Source organism: Aethina tumida, chromosome 3 (genome assembly GCF_024364675.1).
Source record: "Aethina tumida isolate Nest 87 chromosome 3, icAetTumi1.1, whole genome shotgun sequence".
NCBI classification, from domain to species: domain Eukaryota; kingdom Metazoa; phylum Arthropoda; class Insecta; order Coleoptera; family Nitidulidae; genus Aethina; species Aethina tumida.
The window spans coordinates 36223967-36238381 of NC_065437.1; the positions used below are offsets into that span (position 1 = coordinate 36223967).

At 31.6% G+C, this 14415-nt stretch overlaps 1 protein-coding gene across 2 annotated transcripts in view; it reads left to right on the forward strand.

The window, feature by feature from the left end:
* The first annotated feature begins 840 nt into the window (after window positions 1–840).
* LOC109598680 (transcription factor collier) overlaps window positions 841–14415 on the forward strand; it is a 42498-nt gene continuing 28923 nt past the window's right edge. For both annotated transcript variants that reach the window (XM_049964575.1, XM_049964574.1), the window contains exons 1-3: window positions 841–1015; window positions 7832–7985; window positions 9754–9817. In XM_049964575.1, the coding sequence (XP_049820532.1) occupies window positions 879–1015; window positions 7832–7985; window positions 9754–9817 (355 nt within the window). In that variant the 5' untranslated portion in view covers window positions 841–878. The remainder of the gene's footprint in view (window positions 1016–7831; window positions 7986–9753; window positions 9818–14415) is intronic.

Here is a 14415-nt window from a genome sequence, read left to right on the forward strand (position 1 = left end):
AGCCTGCGACGTCTCACCTTCCGCCACCGGAAACGATGTGGCGCTCCGGAACAGGTGGCGATTCCGGCGCGTGGCGTCTCCGAAGTGGCAGGTTGGCCGGTCCGCCACAAGAGACCAGCACAAGTGGATCGTCAGCGTCCCACGTCCCCGTCCGCATCCCCACTTCCGGCCATGGGTCCGACGGGTCGGACGTCGGTCCCGATTGGACGGATGGGTTTCCCGCTCGACGCGTGGATTGGGCACCGACGCCGGTGGGTGGACCCCGGTGGGACGCCCTCCACCCACGGCGGCCGTGTCTCTGGGGGTGGGGGCCGGCCCAAGGGAGGCGACGCGGAGCCGCGTTGCTTCGCCGGAGCACACCGCCGGCCACCCCAAACTCGAGAGGTCGTCTCGCACGCAATTGCCACCAGACCAGTTTTCGATGCTTATCAGCGGCCCCAGTCGTGTTTAAACGCTTGTTGGAAGAGGTCTCTCGCGGCCCGATCTCTCGCCTCTCCGCTGACAGTCCTTCCATCCATCGGGAGCCCCAGTCGAGGTTATGAGTGGTGCTAAAAGTTTGTGACAGGACTGCTACATCATCATCATCATCATCATCATTATTATTGTTGTTGTTGTTGTTGTTGTTGTCGTTGTTGTTGTTGTTCGATACGCGGTGCTCCCCCGAACCGGTTAACGGCAGAACTTGAGAACCGCTGTCACCGGAAGCCGTCAAGACGCGGTCGGACGAAGTCATCCCCGCGGAACGCGGCTACCCATCGGCGTCTCCCTGGCCGGCGCTGTCGCTCCCGACGCCCGATCTGGACCCAGTGGCGGCTTGGGGACGCAAGCTGTATCCACCGGGGAGCGGCGCGGCGTCCCGCGTCACCGGACCCGGACTCATGTTCGGCCTGCACCATCACCAGGATGCCGCCGCCGGCTTGCACCATCACCATCAACCGCGCGGTCCCAGTCTCAAGGAGGAGCCGCTCACGACGGCCAGGTCGTGGATGCAGTCCGCCGCCCCCGATCAGACCGGGTAAATTTTATTAATTCACTTCACTAATAATTTAATAATGTCAACACTTAGTGTTTTGTGCTTATCAATAAAATATTTCTACTTGAATTGAATTGAACTTTAATTAGATGTAATTTAGTTTTTACAACTTTATAATTTAATTATTTGCTTTATTTTTAAAATCCGATGTTTGAGAAAAAATGTTTCTGATAAGATAAAGTTAAAAATAATTTAAATAATATAATTCCAACTATATTAGAAATTAAATATAAATTATTACTTATTTTAAAATTTACTTTTAAATTATTAATTTAATTGTCGTTATCGATTTACGATAATAATTTTTTTACTTTATTTAATTGAGAACATTAAAACAAAAATAAAAAAATTAACATAAAAAATGATTAACATAAGTTAAACAAAACAACAATATATGTATCTAATTTCAATCCATTCTATATACACATTTATAACAATTAAGAGAAGTAAATAAGATATAGTTCACTGCATTTATATATTTATAACAAAATGCATAGATTACTAAAAATTATAATTAAACTTTCTTTAATTAGTAATGTAATGATAACATAAATGTAGTACAAGAAATTGTACTCGTAAATTTTATTCATTCACTTTTGTAATTTAATTAGTGTTTGTTAGTTTAAAAATTAGCAAAGTGTAAGATAATAATTAAATATTAATTTATATTAAAATACTTTCACTTCAATTAAATGTAATTTATTATTAGTATTTAAAATTTTATAATTTAATTTAGTATTTTATTTTTTGTTTTATTTTTAAAATTCAATGTTTGAAAAAAAATGTTAAAAATAATTTAAATAATATAATTCCAACTATTTTAGAAATTAAATATAAATTATCATTTATTTTAAAAATATTAAATATTAATTTAATTGCCGTTATCGATTTATCGAATAATTTTTTATTTTATTAAATTGAGAACATTAAAAATTGTAAAAAAATAATTAACTTAAGTTAACCAAACAATAATATATATCTAATTTGAATCCATTTTATATACACATTTATAGACAAATAATAAGTCAATACGCAATTAAGAGAAGTAAATAAGATACAACCAATTATATATCATTGTATTTAGACAGTTACATACTAATCGACAATCGTTTGATCTTACTGAATTTTAAAAGAGACATCATGCACGACAGAGACAGTAAATGTCAGCAAATTTGCTTCGCAGTGAGAATCTTTTACTGTCTCTGTCATGATGTCTCTCTCAAAATTCAGTAGGATCAAAGACTTTCCAATCAGTATAACAAAAGTCAAATATTACTAAAAATTATAATTGAACTTTCTTTAATTAATAATGGAATGATAACCCTAAATAAATTCAATTCTATTTGTTCCATTTCATATATACATTTAAAACAAAAAGCAAATAATAATAATAATAATAAAACATTTTAGTGTAATATGGACTCTAATTAGAATTAACTCGCCTTTAATTAATATTGTAATTTTAAATAATAAATAAATAAATAAAGCTGAAAATTACAATTAATTTAAATAAATTATTTATGAGAGAAATTACGAAAGGTTTTATATTATTTATTTTATTAAACTTATAAATTTAGTAGAAGAAATTGTAGAATATTTAATTATCCTACTAAGTTATTACTAAAAGAATTTATAATAAAAGGCAAATTATAATAATAAAAAAACATTTTCACATATGAAACATTTGATTTTCAATATTTCAAATTCTAATTAAATTCACAAAATAAATAAATAACGGTACAATTAATTTAAATAAAAAGTTACTTAAAACAGAAATTAGGAAAGATTTTATATTATTTATTTTAATAAACTCATAAATCTACGACAAGAAATCGGAGAAAATTTAATTATCTTACTTTCTTACTATTAAAAGAAATAAATAAAATTATCGAATTTTATATTATGTTTTATATTCATATTTATAACAAAAGGCAAATAATAATAATAAGAAATTGTGAGATTTAAATTTGAACCATAACTAGAATAAATTCCATACCATAAAAAATATTTTTAATTTTTTATTTTAATTTATCAATTGTGAAACATTTGTTTGATTATTTAACAATTAAAACAAATAAAAAAGGTTTATTCAATTTTAGTTAATTAAAAATAGAATAAATATCTTTAATTTATACTATAATTGGAATAAATAAATAAAATATTTTAAGTTATAAAAAATATTAACAATTCAAACATTATTATTAAAAGTGAAATTTAATATATAATTGTAAAATTCATTAATCTCATTTTACTTAACACGTGGAAAATCTAAAATAAATACATCTAGAAAATGATTAAATTTCCAACTTGCATTTATATAAATTAAACTATATATTTGTTTAACTAAATACATATTATTATTCATTAAAAAGTTTTGAAATTATGACACTTCACCTTGCTATTCATTTTATAAAGCAATCTTCATTAATACCATATAATTGTAATGACTTTTTTATAGATAAATAATACGGCAGAAATGAATAAATTGTAATATCACCTCACGCATATACGGCTAATTTTATTAACGCATTTCAAAAAGTGCTTACCCATGAATGCGAATTTAATATTTAACGGGGGACGAAATATGATAAAAAACAAAAAAACAAAAACAAAAAATAACACGCCCGAATTATAAAACATCCAACAACAAAACGTCTCGTTATACGTCAAATGTAGGTTTAAAATAAATATTTTATATTCAATAAACGATATAAATGTAACTGTAAATGTAATAATTGAAACGCCAATTCTGCATAAAATTAAATTTAAAAATCCAACACTTCCAAAGGCAAATAAAATTTAATTTATTCCAGTTGTTATTTTACTATAATTCAATATTATAAATACGGCGGAATATTTTCAATATGATATGTATATATCCATTTAGGCCGGTCCGATTCGACACCGAAAATGTATAAAGTAATTTCGACGATGAAATATTTATCAATGCGTTTGTTATTTGCATGTGTGCATTATTTATTTATACATACGTATTAATTGATACGCCCGGAATTGCATATGCGATGCAATTAATTTTTTCTAATTGCACCGAAAAACACTTCTTTCATTCAGTCTTCTCAAATTTGAATTGGAACAAATTTTCAGGTTTTCAGGTTTGTTTTTTATCGATTTTCCTCCCAACACTTTTTGCCTCCTGTTATTTACCGTCTCGACGTCCATCAACAATGTACGCCCATTTTATTCGACGTACTTCAATTTGCTTATCCGGCTGAATAATAGATGAGATTAAGACACCTAAAGTTTAATAAGATTGTGCAGTTTAAGGCTCGTTTGTATCCGTCTCGTTCCGGAAGGAAGCGGGGCGAAATAGACGGAGAAAGATGCTCCTTCGCTAACCGGAAGTAAATAATAAGTTGTGCGAGGGCCGCTTCAATATGTCAAGTTAAAAATTAATAAAATTTCTTACTGCAACAATATGAATGACGCCATTTTTACCGGATTACCGGGGACGGAATTAGATTTTAATAAAATTGATGGCCGAAATAAATTCCACGGGAAATCGGTAAGTGGTATTTTTAGTTTTGTCTGACGAATCAGTGCAGGATTTCACAAAAAATAAAGGTTACGGTCAAAATTAATTTTAAACTTAAATTATTTATTTACAAATATTGCAATTATTATATTCTTATAATAATAATAAATTTAAAATTTAATAAGAAATAATGATTCTCGTTATGTTTTCATTTAATACCAAATCGAGAGAAATGAATTTTAAATGATAGATGTAAAATAATTATCTTATTATCTAATTTTTTTTATTACAAACATTTTAGTTGATACATTAATGTTAATATAAGAAATGTATATGATTCATTTCATATTAAATTTAAATATAATTCTAATTTTATATAACATTAGTATTGAATGTTCATAATTTCAAAATGTTTACATAAGAAGTAAACATAGTATACATATTTTAACTGAGGATTTTTAAATAAATTAATTCAAAGTTTGAAAATTAATTACTTAATTTAACATTTTCTTCAACAACCCCTCAATTAATAATGTAATTATTAATTTTACATAAAATAAAAAAAAAACAATTCTTTTAAAAATATTTTATCTAAATTTCAATATTAATTTCTTAATTTTTTATCTTCTTCAAAAATAACTTAATTAATAACTTACAAAATATACAAATTTATTTATTATAAATATTAATATTTATACATTCAAATTTTTATCTGGGAAATAAACATCTTTTTCCCCTTTACTTAATTAATAATGTAATTATAAATTTTATACAAAAAACATTAATCAAATAATTATTTTATTTATTAAAACTTTAATGTTTAATGTAATATTAATTTTTATACAAAATATACAAATTCAAATTTATAAGTATCTCCATTTCGATAATTTAATAATATGTATAAATGACAATTTATTTTTTATAAAAAATTTTACAACATATAAAGTGAACATAATACCTATACACATTTAAACATAATTACTCTTAATTAAGAGTAATTAAAAATTTTTACATATGAATGTACATAACACAATTCTAAATTAATTTTTAGAAAAATTAATTTTAAATGTACTAATTAATTAATTAATTATTTTTTATTTGAAATTTAACATAATTAAAATACATACACAAACAATCAATTAACGATATAACATTAATTTTACATAAAAATAAATTATAATAATGTTAATAATTTCAAATTTTTATTTAAAAAGGAAACATGATACATATTCACATTTAAACGTAATAAAATATAATTCTTAAGTTTTTAAGGAAATATTTTTTATATATTATAAAAATTAATGTTCATAATATTAATTCTTTACAAAACATTATAATACGAACAAAAACATATTACAAATATTAAAGTATATATTTAAGTTTTTACATAAAAACTGAACATAATGTACATATTGATTTACAATAAAATGCAAATTTATAAAAATAGATAGTCACGATAATTTTTGTAAAATGTGTATAAAATTATTTTATTAGAGAGGGAATGTTTTAAAACAGATTTTCGGAAAATAAGATATGCATATCTTTATGTATACCATGTATACTATGTAGGTATGTCTCTTTAGCTGTATGTCTATTTAACTTTTGATAAATTCGTAAATCTGAAGAAGTCAAAGAAAAACTGAACGTCAAATTGAAACCACCAAAAAAGCAGCACTTGAAGTTATTGGCCAATAATTAAAAACGATCCGGTTAGGAAAAGCGGACGACAGTGGCAGCGATAGAAAAAAAAATGAGAAAAATTGCTGCATTAATTGGCGGCGTCCGCAACGTAACCGTACGAGAGTGGCCCAGATCAATGACAATCAGTGGCTGTTTGCGGTCTCGTACAATGTTCCGCTCCGGTCCGTACGATGGAGAACTAAAATATGCCCCGAGGCCGCGTGAATTATATGGACACGATAATTTATACCTTGCCGTTAATGACGGCGGTAAATGCAGAAAATCGTTTGTTAGCCCCCCCAAAACGGTTGGTTGTTCGTTCTATGTCCTGTGTCACACAGTTACGGCGGGCGAGGGGGAACAAAATCAACTTTCCCGCATCCCGCCGATTTAATTCGTTGTTATGCTTTTTCCAAATTCACGATTCATTATTTTAACACTGTTTTTTTGATTGGGGTTTTTTTGGGGCTTCAAGTGGATGTTTGGCCAAATAAATTCATGAAACAGAACAACTAAAGCCCCCTTTATGTTAAATTATGGTGTACAAAAGTTTATTAATGTAACAATTTATCGACCGTATAACTTTAACTAACATTTACCATATATGTAGTAATATTTTTAATTCATAAATCTCAAGGAACATAAGTATATTGGAAGCAAACTATTAATTCACTTTTATAATAAGACTTGTATCTCTTTAAGTAATAGTTAATAGTTGTAAGTATTATTTTATGAAAGAGCAATTGAAATACGACTTCCACTTGTAAATCGCTATCCAAAAAATTACTATTAAAATAACGTTTTAATGTAATCAGATCAATCAAATTTAATTGTGGTGACTTACAAAAACAAATTAGGTATGAAATTAACATGCAAAATTATTATAAATTCAATTTTTAAACGGCCAAAAGATAAAACATTTCATATATAAATATGCATGGAGTGTTGGATTGTAATTTCTATATATTTATTTATGCACAGTTCTCATAAATTTATTACATGCTAACTTATAATTCATCTGTCGAGTATTAAATTTCAACATATTTATGAGCACTTGATAAATAACTGAACGACTGGTACAAATAATTGATACGTCTGTTCGAAGCTGAATAATTTTATCAATTTGGCAAAAGTGTAGAGACGAGCGAATTGAAATAATTGCTGTACGTATTTGATTAAATTAACACACTTAAATGCTAATTAACCACCAGCCAAAAACAACGATTACTAATCATTTGACGTTTTTACGTACGATGAGGCATAAAAAGTTAATTGCATAACCACTCCTAAAATAATATTAATAGTCATCCTACCTGTAAGATAATTATATGGACTTATCAACATGAAATCAAGCAATTATATAGATATGTCCGAGTAATGTCCCGGACAACTATAAAAGTCTGCTATTAATGAATACGATATTCGATTCCCTTATTCGTTCGTTATGGTACAAATTCTCAATTAAAAGCTCGATCCAAGTTGGAACACATCACAACAGACAACAGATTTACAACAAATTTAGCCCAGTGATGGCTGTGTCGTCGGATATTCGAGCGGTTTTAGAAGAGTAAAAACCCGTTATTGGGTGCATTTCAGCATTGACACGTGTCGGTTTTTTCTTCCAGGATCGGCGTCGGACGGGCGCACTTCGAGAAACAGCCGCCGAGCAACCTGAGAAAATCGAACTTCTTTCATTTCGTGGTGGCCCTCTATGATCGTGCGGGACAACCGGTGGAAATTGAACGGACCGCCTTCATCGGGTTCATCGAGAAAGATCAGGTGAATATTTCAACTGTACAATATGCAATCAAACAGTTCCCCAATGCGGTAACTCCGCAACGGGAATCCAATTTTCCGATGCACGGCCGGTCTAGACGCCCAAACTGATGGCCACTCTTCTCTCACATATTCTCCTTTCAAACAACGCATGGACAGGACAGGATGGATCTTATTTGATGCATCTTATGTTTCTGCGTCTGATTTATGAAATTTAACATTATTTAGATATTTCTCAAATGAATTATTCAAAAAAAAATATTGTTATCAGTGAAGTTTAACTTACTTACAAAGAATTAGTGTAATTTTATAGATTGTAGCTTTAAACGTCTCTTTTTGGTTATTTAGTAGATTATAATTTGGATCACATGATTTTTTCAATGTTCAATACAAATATTTTATTTTGAAGGAATTTCCTTTAACACATGCCATCTCTCAATATTTATTTTAAAAATGTCAATATTTCTCAAGACTTTGGTTTAATAGAAATGCTGCTTAAAGTATAAAACTTTTGAAATTAGTGGCAGAACTAATATGATTAACTTAAGCGTAATGTAGTGATTTATTGTATGTTATTATTTCAAAACAATATACAATATAACTTAATTAGTAAGATAAATATAAATATATTTTCTAAGAATAAATATTTTTACAAAAAAAAAAAACTACTGTAGCTTAATAGTGGGTAGCAGCTAATTTTAGCTAATTTACAATTTATTAATCGTTACGATTTCAGAAATTGGCCAAATTTTATTAAAAAAATAATATATATTTCATTGACAATACAAATTTTCATACTTGTTATTAGCCGACAGAAGTAGAGATTCTCACACATATAATTAATAAAATAACTACATTTATGAAAAAAAGAAATATTTTCATGGTTTTCATTTGACAATGGAGAGTTTAAGCGTAATTTAGCTTTATAGATTAGAGCTGAAAATTGAAATTTTTATGGGCGCTTTCGCGTACTTCGCAATAACGTAGACATCATATCCGGGGACAATTGATATACAAATCCGGCGGCGGCATTAAGAGGAAGTCGCCGCCTATAAACGTCGGGCCGTATCTCGAAAATCTAAAGCGTTTAGAAGTCGTTGTGCATGATACGGCTTCTGTTGTGACCGGCGCTCACAGCTTTGGTTTGGGTTTCATGATAAATGTTCTGCCCGAAAAGCGCCCTAATCTTCTGCATCGCCACGAACACAATTACACCCGTCCCCCTCGGCGTCCCGCCGCTCCCGCAAAACACGTTCCGTCTACAACTTCCTACCTAGTCGAAACATGCTGTATTTATTCATCTCACTTTCCCTCCATTCTACAATTTACTGAACGGATGCCATGGCAACAGATTCCGGCAAATGCTTTTGTCCATTCGCCAATTTTATACCTTTTCTCCGCACGCTACGTACGTCGAACATGCAGTTTCAGTTTCGAGAGGAACTGAAAATGGCTTTCTGATTGTGAAAAATAAATGCCCTCCTTGTTGTTTCCTGCATTGCCTATCGAACGGAATGAATAAATATCTGCCGCTTCAAGCGTAATACACTTTCTCACAACGAAAGCGAAGCGATTCATGCAAATAATGCCCCGGCTCTGAATAATAAACCCCGCACAAAATGCCTTTTGTCCTTTTTATTATTTACTTTCTCTTTATTATAAATCCTTCCCTTAGCCTAACCTAATTACATTAAACTCTTCTGGATTTTTTTACAAATTCGATTTTCTGTCACCCTTGGTAATTTGTGTTAATGCATTTCTTGTTTTTCAGGAGGCCGATGGTCAAAAGACAAACAACGGGATACAGTATAGACTGCAACTGTTGTATGCCAACGGTGAGTTCCTACCTATCATTCTTTTTTACTTAGTAAATTGAATTTTTATATAATCAAGCATCAGCACACGTGCATACTTAAAAAATGTAATGCAAATACGGTCACGTCACGCGAACCAATATTCATTCCTGTCCCCGGCTCGTTCACTTCCTTGGAAAACCGGTGAATTAATTTTATTAATTATTCACAAATTACTTAGACATTTCAGCATACCAGAAAAAATAGCATTGACGATAAGCATCAACCATTAATTAGATTAAATTCTGCTAAAAAGTCGTGCCTTTGTTTTAATTAATTAATTAGTTCAGGATGCTTGGCAAAGAAAGTGACAAGTTTCCTGCGGTAATGACTAAACGTTCAGATTTATTGTATTTATTAAATTTGGTTTTTTGCGGTGAAAATTTGCCGACCAAGTTTTAATCCTATTTAATTATAGACTATATACGTTAATTACCACATATGGAATTCATTTCAAATTCAAAAATTATGTTGTTATATGTAAAAGATTACTTACAGTGGTGGAAAAAAGTATGGAATATTTTTTTATTTGGGGTTAAATTCTCAATTTAGGAAAGAGTAGTTGAACTTTGTAAAAGTGGCCGAACGCAATGTGATGTAGCAAAAATATTATTATTTATTACTCAGAAGTGATGTTTCGAAGATTTTGTGTAAATTCGGCACTCAAAGTGGTGTTGAAAATGGACGCAAGGCAGGACGAAAAATCACTCCCAAGATAGACAAAACTATAAAATGAAAACACCATGTCGTGGAAGAGATGCGTTTCGTTAGATATTCCAACAAGACAACGATCTCAAACACACGTCTAAAATTATTAAAGAGTAGTTTCTAATCAAAAACTTAACTGTGCTTGAATTACCGTCTCGTCCCCCGATTTAAACCTATTGAGCGCCTTTGGGAAGTATTAGACAGTCACATCCGAACAAAAAACGTCAAAAGCAAACAAGAACTTCTTCAAACCCTGTTGACACATTGTAGAAACTGATAGATTATATGCCAAGCAGTGACAAAAGCCAAAGATTACGCCACAAAATATTGAAATATTTGAGTTATTGTTAATTTTTTATGATTACTAATAAAATATTCCATACTTTTTTCCAGACAAATTTGATTTTTATTAATAAAAAAAGTAAAAATCAGTTAATATAATGATCATTGTGATTAATGGACCGATCTTGCTGTAAATTAGGTTTGTTCAGTTTTGCAACAGATTAGGGAAAACATTATGTAACATTTGTCTAAGTATTTGAATATTTCATATTTGCACAAGTCTATATCATTTTTACAGTTTTTTATGAATTTAGTGTATATCCAAACCGAATTTCATAGAAAAATATTAATGCTGAAGTAGCCTTAAAAATGACATTTTTCTTATAAAATTATATATTTTAATCAATCAAACTAACTAAATCTTTAAACAGTTTTAACAAGCAGTTTATTTGTTTGTAAAAATAAAATAGTATAACTTCAATAGTGTATGTTCGATAGGCCGGAATAATGAAATTACTTTAGAATGGCTTTTATTATTTTGAAAATACCTAAAAACTTGTAAATACATTTTTTTATTATCCAACAAAATTTAAATAAAACATTTCTAAAAACAAAGTGTACTTTCAAAAATAAATTGAAAGTACTATTCAAAATTTCAAATATTAATATCTGTCAAAATATATCTTTTTGTTAATTTTAGTTTGAAGTATTTTGTGTAAAATTATATCAAATACTTATACTTTTCTTCAACTTCTTAAGAAATAATTTTATATGAGGAAGTTATTTTCTTCAATTCATTGGATATGCATCTCCATATTTGGACAGTCCGCTCTCTCTTCACCTATGCTCTTCCTATATGGGGCACCGCCGCTCCTTGTCTCATTGGGTCCCTGCAAGGGACCTACATGAGGCTAGTGAGGTCGGCCCTTGGTGTCCCATACTATGTTCGTAACAGACAAGTCTGTTTCGAATACAACATTTCCTCTCTTTCGGAGCTGCGGCGCAAGCATGCCCTCAATCTCCGGAGATCTATCTTTCAACACTCTAATCCGGAGATTGCATGCTTGCATGATATCCAACCCTGTGAATCCGACAGATACAAGAGACCTTGTCTCTTGGCTGTCTAGATCTCTGCGTCTCTTTGGGACATCTTTTTTTATTATGTAGCGATTGTTACGTACCTCTTTATTTTTCCCTTCTTTCTATTTTCCTAAACCTTTATGGTTAACTACTCTTAGGTCATGATCTTCGGATCGGTGCTCAGAGAGGGGTTTTTAGTCGGTAAAGTCCGGCACTACGTCTTGTAGATTTCCCCCTCTTTGTGCCAATAAAAAAAAAAAAAAAAATTTCCATATTTGCTTTCTCTACATTTACATTCTTTTCTAACTATTCTTCTTTTTTAATATTACTCTTTAACGCTTTTTGTATTAGTTGGTCTTTAACTAAATCAATTACAAAATGTTTGATTCCCAGAGCCTATATAATAATGTCAACGCCATTCAAATTATTTTCTGGATCAATAACTTTTGAAGATATATAATTTGAAGAAGGAGAGAGGAAAATCTTTGTCATCAGAATCAGAGGTTTTGTATTTTTTTTTTGTTGAACGTACTGGCTCCAAGCCAAAGAGAAAGTTGAAGTGATATATATAGAGTTATTTAGACAGGAAAATTCTTGTATTTAATGTTTTTACTACGTATGAGAATGTATTAAATTCAATATTTTTTTGTGGAACACATTCATTTTAAAGAATTTTATTTTATTATATTATAATAGTTTTTAATGTTATAAATTTAATAGTTTGTATTCAGTATAATTACTTACACGGGCCACACTGTATTTTTAATTTTACTATTAAGATTAAGTGTATTATTATTATTATTAGAAAATTCTGAATTTAGATTTTTTCGTACTGTAGAAAATTCGAAAGATCATTATATCAGAAAAGAGAATAAGTAGTACAACAATAAGAGTATTAGACTTGTTAAAACTTGGCAGTCTCATAAATCAAATGTCTTTGCTACAGAATGAGACAGAACAGGAAATATAATTGAAACTATTTATTATTTACTGCTTATTTCTGACTAACAAATGAGAAATCACGTGTAAAATGTTTAAAATACATTTTCCAAGAATAGCCACATTAAGTATGAAGTGACTATAAGAGGAGTGCATAAAAAGGTGGATGGATAGTGCGTAACAGAAAGTAGACGTAAAACATCCCGGGTATGTTCTATATTTTAAGTTAATTAATTTAAAAGGCTCGCCGTAGTGGAACTGAGTAAAAGAAAATCGGTTGTTAAGGCTGATCTGATTGATCGGATTAATTATCTATCTAATTAAAAGCAATGACTACTAGAGCGATTTGTAATTCCTTCAGCGTTCTTGTTTGCGACCAGCTCCTTATAAGCAATGTTCTTTACTGCGCTAAAGTGTAAATAGTGTTTTTCTGGCCGAATGTAAAAGGCAAGTCGGTTGGTCTTTGCGGGCCGGTAATAGATGTAATTGACAATTGATAAACCATTCACCAAACTAATTAATTAATTGCATTTACAAGCACTCGAAAAGTATGTGAGCAGTATCTCATTACGGCTTAAACAGGCAAGACTGCTACCGCTGCGGCTCCCGCAGTGACCGAGCCACTCGCAGGAATTATAATGCGTCCACGTTTGATTTATCCGTGTTATAAATATTTCAGCACGTGTTTACCTCATCGGGACTGTTCTCAACGACCACCGTGAAACCCGGACAATTCGCTTCGCTTTCGGTTTCTTTTCTCTTCATCTCACATCGCGAAATGTTATAATCCATTAGGGAGTCGGTTTCGAGCTCTTAATATTCAAATTCTTAAGTTTAGCTCTAGCCCGGAATGGTCGTACAAGTTTCGCTCAAAACTTTCAACACTCAACGATAAGGTTAACATCGGGGAATTAGACTCTTACGACAAGTGAACATTTTATTTTCTCTTTGGCACCTCGTAACATCCACATTCAATCTCGCAACATGTTATACGAGTGCCAGGTAATTAAATTCCATAATGGCACCAAATGAAGCTGTTGCGGTATAGGAATCAATGTGTGACCCAACGCAGTATCAGTTTAATCCAAGGAGGCAAACGAATCGACGTCGTATTAATTGCTAACGGCCGTGCGGACGATATAAAACCCCTTAACGATAAACCTCGCGGGGCGAGTTCGCAACTAAACTAATTACCAGGGAAGGTTTGCAACAAATCCACATACACGGAACTTGTGCTCCTGTGTAATTTCTCGAAGGCGCAGAGCCCGGGGTCTCGGAGGCCCCAAAGTCCTAACGGAGAAAGAGCCACAGGCCAGGCCAGGCCACACTCCACCGCAAATTCCTCAACCACGACCGCCTCTTATCTCGGCGGACAACCGAACATTCCCGCCCCCCAAAAGCCACCCTCCCACCTTCAAGTCGGAGCCAAAGGCCAAAACTAACAGGTCGACTCAAAATCGGCAATGATCGGATGTGCAAATGGTGAAATTACTATTACTATTACTTCGTTCTTAAAAAATCTTCGGATTTGGAGGCGGCACCACGATCGCATTAAAATTCTATTATAAAGT